The 9,844-nt window shown below is 42.9% G+C and overlaps 1 protein-coding gene across 1 annotated transcript in view; it reads left to right on the top strand.

The window, feature by feature from the left end:
- Positions 1-1,097: 1,097 nt before the first annotated feature.
- The window catches only part of ctnnd2a (catenin (cadherin-associated protein), delta 2a), a 315,513-nt gene continuing 306,766 nt past the window's right edge, over positions 1,098-9,844 (top strand). Inside the window, exons 1-2 of the mRNA XM_056299200.1 lie at positions 1,098-1,208; positions 1,521-1,633. Of these exons, the coding sequence (XP_056155175.1) occupies positions 1,098-1,208; positions 1,521-1,633 (224 nt within the window). The remainder of the gene's footprint in view (positions 1,209-1,520; positions 1,634-9,844) is intronic.

Genomic DNA, 9,844 nt, shown 5'->3' with positions numbered 1-9,844 from the left:
ACGACTGGGTCAGAGCATCTCCAAAATGGCAGGTCTTGTAGGGTGTTCCCGGTATGCAGTGGTCAGTACCTACTAAAAGTGGTCCAAAGAAGGACAACCGGTAAACCGGCGACAGGGTCATGGGCGCCCAAGGCTCATTGATGCATGTGGGTAGCGAAGCCTAGCCTGTCTGGTCCGAACCCACAGAAAAGCTACTGTAGCTCAAATTGCTGAAAAAGTTGATGCTGGCTTGCGGTTTATGGAGCTGCATTGCCTCAGACTGGTCAGAGTGCCCATGATGACCCCGTGAGTGTCAGAACTGGACCATGGAGCAGTGGAAGAAGGTGGCCTGGTGTACATTGTTTACCTGGGGAAGCGATGGCACCAGGATGCACTATGGGAAGAAAGTAAGCCGGCATGTAAAACCTACCTAAACATTTATGCAGACCAAGTACACCCCTTCATAGCAACGGTGTTCCCTGGTGGCAGTGGCCTCAGGTGGTTTTAATGGTTTGGCTGATCGGTGCATATACCACACACACACACACACACACACACAGACACACACACACACACACACCAATTGCAAATAAGCTTTATCTGTTTATCTGGATATGTGACTTAAATGAGAGACACTGCCCCTCAACTACTGCCATTGAAATGTCCTTGAGCAAGTCACTTGGCTTGCCCCTGTGGTCGTGTGTGACTGTAAATATCCCTCCCAGCTTTTCAAACTGCTCCCTCCGGAGTCTGATGAGAACAGTAATGTATGTTCATATTTACTGGCTAAATACATCCATCCATTATCTGAACCGCTCATCCTGCTCTCAGGGTCGTGGGGATGCTGGAACCTATCCCAGCAGTCATTGGGCAGCAGGCGGGGAGACACCCTGGACAGGCCGCCAGGCCATCACGGGGCCTGGCTAAATACAGTTTAAGACAAAAAAAAATTGTGTCCAAATTGATACAAAAATGCGGATACAGTGGAAGCCACTTGTACTCTTTTAAAAGTCTGTGGACAGATCATTCCCGTACTAACACTGTTTGAAAAAAAATTGGTTATTGTGATCAAACAGTCTGTTTAAAGGGGTCATTTGGGCATTTCAGTGTTGTTTTAGATGACTCGTGACTCATTCAGTTCCTCCTCCCAGTCATACCAGTTGTTGAATCTTTGGTTGCAAGCCCGCTTCTCTAACCTCAAGGCTAGTGGCACCTCCACCTTGGAAAAAGTAATAATATGATACTTCTTTATCCACCCCTGCAGTGAAATACTCCTTTTGCCGACCATCCTCCACAGGGAGGTCAGAGAACAGGGTAAGCCCTCCAGCAGCCATGCAACCGCTAGGGTTTCAATGTCTGTTTGAGGTCAGTTCTGCAGGGTATTCAGGTCTCTTCGTGTAGTTTTTGGACCTTCTCTCCAACTGTTATGTGACCCACTTGCTCATAAAAGCTGTCAGTAGGAGACAGCGGGAAAAGTGGTGTGTTCCCCAAAATAAATGATGAAAATCACACTCTCTCTCTCTGTATCTTTGTCTTTCTAGGAGCTTCAGTTCGAGCGTCTCACCAGAGAGCTGGAGGCAGAGCGTCAGATTGTGGCGACCCAGCTAGAGAGATGCAAGATTGGATCAGAGGCAGGCAGCATGAGCAGCATCAGGTAACACACGCACAGCTTTTCTCCACTTGACACGTTTTTGTGTTCTTCTGTGTGTGTGTGTGTGTGTGTGTGTGTGTGTGTGTGTGTGTGTGTGTGTGTGTGTGTGTGTGTGTGTGTGTGTGTGTGTGTGTGTGTGAGTACTAGCGAGTTGGAAAGACATATGCTTTGATGCCACTGTAGCCCTTCATATGTGAGTGTGTGTCTATTTCTGATGGGTGTTTGCATGAACAGTTAAAACAAAAACTTTGAGACCACTGCTGCTATTGTTTATGTATGTGTGTGTGTGTGTGTGTGTGTGTGAGAGAGAGAGAGAGAGAGAGCTGCACAGACAGACAGAGTATCTGAGTTTATAGGGGAAAGAGAAGGCAGCAGATTTAAGTAACACTGTCTCCCTTTCTCATGAATAATTAATGGTTTTGTGTGTGTGTGTGGGGGGGGTACCATTCGGGAAAATGTCATTTGAGTTATGACAATAAACGTATATTGATTTGATGTTAAACTATATGATGGACTGGTGTGTGTGTGTGTGTGTGTGTGTGTGTGTATATATATATATATATAGACTGTCCGATGTATAGGTTTGCTGGCCTATATATTGGTCCTCTAACTTTAACATTGATTTGCTGGCACATATGCCAGTTTGTCCATATTAGCTGACCAACTAATGTATCGATTTATAAACATATTCATCAGTTTGCTTGCATATTAGGTTATTTGTTAATACATTGGTTTGTTAGATTTAGCATTGGTTTATATACATTGGTTTACTATTATACATATTAATTTATATGTTTATGTATTGGATTGCTGGCCTATTGTCTTAATGGTTTATATGTTGGTTTGTTGTTTTATATATTGGTTTGCATACATTGGTTTATTGGCCTATATATTGATCATACACATTGGTTTGCTGGTTTATATGTTTGTATGCATTGGTTTTCTGGCTTATATATGGGTTTGTATACATCAGTTTGCTGTTTAATATATTAGTTTGTATATATTGCTTTGCTGGTTTATAAATTGATTCATACACATTGGCCTACTGCCTGGTTTCTTGCCTCCACCAATGTATTCTGTTGCTGTACGCTTGATGATTACACCATACCACATCTGGAGAGCTGAATATTCAGTCAAGATGAGAAATAGGCCTAACACAACAATTATCAGCCTGCCAGGTGGCTCATAACATATCAATAAAACCTTTACGACTCACACTGGACCAGTTATGGCATATCTACACACTGTCTATAGCTGTATAATGAATGTGTCATTATAATATACTTAATGTAGCACATTACCAAACCAATATATAAGCCAGCAAACTAGTACAAAGCAATATGTAAGCCAGCAAATCAATATATACAAACTGATCTATGCACCAGCAAACCAATACATACAAACCAATGTATAAGACAGCAAACCAATATATACATATACACATACATATGCATACATACATATACATACACGTATACACACACACACACACACGTATATATATATAAAACCAGCAAGCCAATATATTAAACAGCAAACCAACATAAACATTAAGACAGTATATATGTCAGCAAGCCAATACATAAATATGTAAATCAATAAGCCAATATTAAGCATTGGCCAATATTTGCAAATGAGTATTAAATCTAAAAAACCAATGTATAAACAAATAATCAAATATATATGCAAGAAAACAAATGGTGGAAGTTGAAGAAGGAATACTGTTGTGTGGAGTTCAGGCAGGAGTTAAGATAGGCGCTGGGTGGTAGTGAAGAGTTGCCGGATGGCTGGGCAAGCACTGCAGAAATAGTGAGGGAGACAGCTAGGAAGGTACTTGGAGTGTCATCTGGACAGAGGAAAGAAGACAAGGAGACTTGGTGGTGGAATGAGGAAGTACACAAAGTATACAGAGGAAGAGGTTGGCAAAGAAGAAGTAGGATAGTTAGAGAGATGAAGAAAGTCGACAGGAGTACAAGGAGATGCAGCTTAAAGCGAAGAGAGAGGTGGCAAAGGAAAAGGTGTATGGTGAGTTGTATGACAGGTTAGACACTAAGGAAGGAGAAAAGGACTTGTATCAATTGGCTAAACACAGGAAAGGTGTGTGATCAAGTATAGAGATGGAAAGGTACTGACAAGTGAGGAGAGTGTGTTGAGAAGGTGGAAGGAGTACTTTGAGGGGCTGATGAATAAAGAAAATGAGAGAGAGAGAAGGTTGGATGATGTAGGGATAGTGAATCAGGAAGTGCAATGGATTAGCAAGGAGGAAGTGAGGGCAGCTATGAAGAGGATGAAGAGTGGAAAGGCAGTTGGGGCTGATGACATACATGTGGAGGCATGGAGATGATTAGGAGAGATGGCAGGGGAGTTTTTAACTAGATCGTTTAACACAATCTTGGAAAGTGAGAGGATGCCTGAGGAGTGGAGAAGAAGCATACTGGTACCGATTTTCAAGAACAAGGGTGATGTGCAGAACTGTAGCAACAACAGAGGTATAAAGTTGATCAGCCACAGCATGAAGATTTGGGAAAGAGTAATAGAAGCTAGGTTAAGAGGAGAGGTGATGATTAGTGAGCAGCAGTATGGTTTATTGCCACGAAAGAGCACCACAGATGCGATGTTTGCTTTGAGAATGTTGATTGAGAAATATAGAGAAGGCCAGAAGGAGTTACATTGTGTCTTTGTAGATTTAGAGAAAGCGTATGACAGGGTGCTGAGAGAGGAGGTGTGGTATTGTATGAGGATGTCGGGAGTTGCAGAGAAGTATGTAGGAGTGGTGCAGGATACTATGTATGAGGGCAGTGTGACAGTGGTGAGGTGTGTGGTTGGAATGACAGATGGGTTCATGGTGAAGGTCGGATTACATCAAGGATCGGCTCTGAGCCCTTTCTTGTTTGCAATGGTGATGTACAGGTTGACGGACGAGATCACGCAGTGGTCTCCGTGGACTATGATGTTCGCGGATGACACTGTGATCTGTAGCGAGAGTAGGGTGCAGGTTGAGGAGAGCCTAGAGAGGTGGAGGTATGCACTGGAGAGAAGAAGAATGAGAGTCAGTAGGAGCAAGATGGAATACCTATGCATGAATGAGAGGGAGATCAGTGGAATGGTCAGGATGCAAGGAGTAGAGGTGACAAAGTAGTGTGAGTTTAAATACTTGGGGGTCAACTGTCCAAAGTAATGGGGAGTGCAGGAGAGATGTGAAGAAGAGAGTGCAGGCAGGGTGGATTGGGTGGAGAAGAGTGTCAGGAGTGATTTGCGACAGAAGGGTACCAGCAAGAGTTAAAGGGAAGGTTTACAAGATGGTTGTGAGACCAGCTATGTTATATGGTTTGGAGACAGTGGCACTGATGAAAAAACAGGGGGCGGAATTGGAGGTGGCAGAGTTGAAGATACTAAGATTTGCATTGGGAGTGATGAAGGAGGACAGGAGTAGGAACGAGTATACTAGAGGGACCGCTCAGGTTGGACGGTTTGAAGACAAAGCAAGAGAGGCAAGATTGAGATGGCTTGGACATGTGTGGAGGAGAGATGCTGGGTACATTGGGAGAAGGATGCTGAATATGGAGCTGCCAGGGAAGAGGAAAAGAGGAAGGCCAAAGAGGAGGTTTATGGATGTGGTGAGGGAGGACATGCAGGTGGTTGGTGTGACAGAGGAAGATGCAGAGGACAGGAAGAGATGGAAACGGATGATCCGCTGTGGCAACCCCTAACGGGAGCAGCCGAATGTAGTAGTAGATATATGCAAGAAAACTGATAAATATATTTATAAATAGATACATTAGTCAGTCAGCTAATACAGACACAGTGGTATATGTGCATATGTGCAAGTAAAACAATGAAAAAATAAGTGGACCAATATATAAGTCAGCAAACCATGCGTGTTTAGCATGTGTGCAGTGTGTTTGCATGCATGTGCATGTTACTTTAGTGCGTGATCCTTCATAACGCTAATGCTGAATACACCATTGTTTCCCTTCACCACATAGGAGTGCATGTGTGCACACACACACACACATACACACACAGATACAAAGAGGCCCACTGGTGTGGAGTAATTGTTTCCGCTGAACCAACCAGCAGGCCAGCCCTAGAAATTTGAATTTCCCTGACTGACTGACTGACTGATTGACTGAGTGAGTGAGTGATCATGTTTAGAGTGAGTAAGTGATCAGTTTGACCTGATTGGGCTGCTGGATCAGGTGACCAACAACATCACTGAAGTTACACGATTGGTCGGCTGAGCGCCGAGAGGCATGAGGAAGAGCGCATAGCTAAAGCACCCCAAATAACAATCACTCTGACAAAACACTCACTGGCAAATTCACAAAAGGATCGCTAAATTTGCACAACTAACAAAAAAGAATCCGTGTAATTCTCAAAGCACCCACAAAGGGTGAAATGCACCCCGTAAGTGTGCTGCCAAGCAAATAGTGTCTCGGTGCTCCAGTGCTATTTGCACGTATTTACCTAAGGTAATATAAATACATTTGGCGCAAAATTGGTTCCTTTCTATGTAAATGAGCCTCATTGCAAAAAGAGTCCAATTCACAAACAGCAGCACTAATCGCCACATGCAGTGAGAGTGAACATTATTTGCATCGTCAGAGAGTTGGTGGTAACTGATGCCCAGACATCCCGGTGATCATGGCAGCAGTGATTGTAATCAGGCGAAGGAACCGTCATGCCAGGTGTGCTCGTGAGCAGATTATGTCGCAGGAGAGCATCCCTTTTTGATTTAACTGAAACCGAAATCATTCGCAGATACAGGTTGCCAGGTCTAAAAACTCTTGCTGTACTTGATGACCATCAAAGATGACTTTGAACCTGCCTGCTGTGTTCTTGGCGCAAAGCCACCATTTAAATTTTGCCACATGGATAATTGCAATCAGATGCAAAACAAGAGCAAATTGCACTCAGCTGCAAAACTTTATGGGAGTGTTTGCGTTGTAATATCATTCGCACAATATCTTTTGTGAATTGGACCTTGAGGCAGGACAGGTAGTGGTTGCAAGTGGTGCACAATTCATGGTGATATCAGTGGCCACGATCCATTCCGTGTGAATTCACCTGCCAATACAGAGTGAATCTTAAAAAAAACTAGAGACATCCGCAGTTAGAAACAGATGAAGGAGGGGGGGGTGTTAACATAGTTAGAATAGTTATAATTACAGTTAAATTTAATTCTCTTTCAAATCAAACATCCCAAGAAATGAGTAGGAAGTATAGTTCTTGCAACTGCATTTATAACCTTTTTTTTTTTAATCGAACGTAGCTTATGGGGGATTTTTCCCCATATTTCTGCCCAATTGTTCTTGGCCAATTACCCCACTCTTCTGAGCCATCCAGGTCGCTGCTCCACCCTCTCTTCCAATCCGGGGAGGGCTGCAGACTACCACATGCCTCCTCTGATACATGTGGAGTTGCCAGCCGCTTCTTTTCACCTGGCAGTGAGGAGAGTTTCGCAAGGGGGCGTAGCACGTGGGAGGATCATGCTATTCCCCCCAGTTTTCCCTCCCCCACCGAACAGGCTCCCCGACCAACCAGAGGAGGTGCTAGTGCAGCGACAGGGACACATACCCTCATCCGGCTTCCCACCTGCAGACATGGCCAATTGTATCTGTAGGGATGCCCGACCAAGCTGGAGGTAACACGGGGATTCGAACTGGCGAGCACTGTGTTGGTAAGCAACAGAATAGACCGCCACACTACCCGGACGCCCAACCTAGTCTTGTTTCCTCAGATCCTTTATGTGATGTTATAGGAAACAACAATGTGTCCTCCAAAATAATGTATCAGCTAGATGGACTTGGAAAACATTGAGATGATTGGCAATATCACACACAGATACACAGAAGCACACATAAACACAGCCACAGGCCTTTTAGATACATTACTTGGCAAACACAGACTCCAGGGTCAACCCATTGCATCATCTCCCAGGAACCTGTGCTTATTATTACAGCATTAAATAGTATATTAGCCACGACCATGTAATGCTCCATAACTACTTCATTATGTTTGCCAATTATAAATCTGACCTTTCTGCTCACCACAATTGATTTCAGACTAGGGAAGGAGAACTCTTAACAGACAGAGGAGTAAAGATGAAAGCGAGAGGAAAGGCTTGAGTGAGAGGATGAGAGCAGCGAAAGAGGGGAGATGTGTCTAATTTTCTAATTTCCAGCTTCATGCTAACAGTTCTTCGTGTGGCGACAGAGCTGAGAGCTCAGTATGGCCGTTCTCTCTATTGCCACTCATTCCAGCCCTCAGAAGTCTCTCACTCCGGCATTTCACTTCTCCATTTGTGCCTTTCTGAAATGCAAAAGGAGCAAAAGCAAACTTTTGAAGGCAGGATTGGGCATCTAGTTAAAGCTAGTTTGTCTATTCAGTATTTGTGAGCTCTCTTTGTGTGTGTGTGTGTATACGCGCTTGCATTTGATTGCTTAATTTATATTTGTTTGTCAATTAGCTTGCTTAAATCTGAACTTCATTGCCGTATGTTTGTATAGTATGTGTGTGTGTATGCACTTTTATGCTCATTTGTTTGTGTGTGGTTTTTGTGAGAGCCTTTGCTGTCATGTTACCGAAATGAGTTTATATAAATTCAGCATCCTTCACATTCCCTCAGGCAGCTTATTACATGCACACACAACCTTGAGGAGGGATGCAAAAGGGAGATGAGGAGAAAGGCGCAGAAAAGAGATCCTTTGAAACTTTCCAAACTTATGCAATAATATTTTCAGTGAAATATTTGAGGGAGGCATCCTGGATACATGTTAATCTTATATATTTATTTATTCATCCATCCATCCATCCATCCATCTATTTATGGTCTACTATGTTAAGGATATTTTAAGAGTAATTTCAATATACCGCAGTAATCCAAAATGGCCTTGATAACCTGGTACATATACTGTGCCATGAAGAGAACAGCATGTGCAGGTATTTACAGACATAATGCAATCAACAATCAAGAGAAAAAGGCTCTAACAAAACACAGACTATACATTTTTCACATTAAGTCTGCTTTTGCATGTAATGTTTTGTGTCAGTTTGTTACAAATGTTCATAACAACGCCATGCTTTGCTGATATTTACATATTTCCCCACACGTGTCACGTGAAAACAACTCTACATTAAAATATTTTCAATGACTGCATATGTATGAGTTTTCATGTCTCAATTTTGAACAAGTAAAACCTGCAGATGATAAATGGAATAATGTCATAAATGATTCACTTTTAGTAAATCCTGCAATGTTTCAAAATATAGGCTCCACTTACCCCACGGCGTTCCAAAAATATGACTGTGTGTAATGCTTTGGGTCCTCTGCAGCAAAAACTCAGTCGGTCCACTAGAGCCGGAAAAATGTCAGTCACCATTTAAACAAATATTAAAATGGACAATATGACCACCGGGAACTTGTTCAGTTTCATCTGTTTTGATAAAATGAGGCATATTTCCCATTTATGCACAACATTATGAAACACACAGAAAAGTTTGCACAGCTGATATCGGATGTAATGCTGCTCGTCACAGACTTACATTTTGACTTTTGTCGATTTTAGCTAAGAACAGGAAGCTGCAAAGAGGGACCATCCGATGGTTTTCTGCAAACATTAGGACAGCGCTAGGGCTAATGTAGTAGTTGTGCGAGCATACATGTAATTTCCCTAAGTTTCCTACCATTGCTAGTCAGGTATCTGAGCTCCAAAGGAAGCCAGATGGCTGCCTCTTTACTCATTAAGCTTGTGTGCCCAGTAGCAGAGCCAGTGTTTCGAGCCAAAACACTTCAATTTCCTACGGTGTGTTTGGTATGTTAATCAATGTATCCCAAGGTGGATTTTGACTCCATACAGGCCAGATCGAACGTAAATATTTAGTCCCGAGCTCAAGGCAAGCATTATCAATTAGAGACAGCTCCTTAAGATATTTATTTTCCCACCCTGCTCCCCCCCCCCCATGTTTGGCAGATCTCATTTGTTAAGACAGTCTCTTCTTGTTACTCCCGACTCGAGTCTCAGCTTTGTTTGGCTTGTTAGCCTGGCGTGTCGGGCTTTTTTTCAAAAGGAAAACTCGCTCTAAAACAGAATTCACATACATTATCCCTATGATCTTGGACGGTTCAATCAATATTTGTGAACTGGAGTAACGTTTCTCCTGGAGCTAAGATGGCAAAGAAGTGAGACTCTCTCTATAGAGTCTTCAGGAGAG

This window comes from Lampris incognitus, chromosome 19 (assembly GCF_029633865.1).
Source record: "Lampris incognitus isolate fLamInc1 chromosome 19, fLamInc1.hap2, whole genome shotgun sequence".
Taxonomy (NCBI): Eukaryota; Metazoa; Chordata; class Actinopteri; order Lampriformes; family Lampridae; genus Lampris; species Lampris incognitus.
The sequence above is the reverse complement of the archived record's forward strand: the minus strand, read 5'-3'. Positions and strand labels throughout refer to the sequence as shown.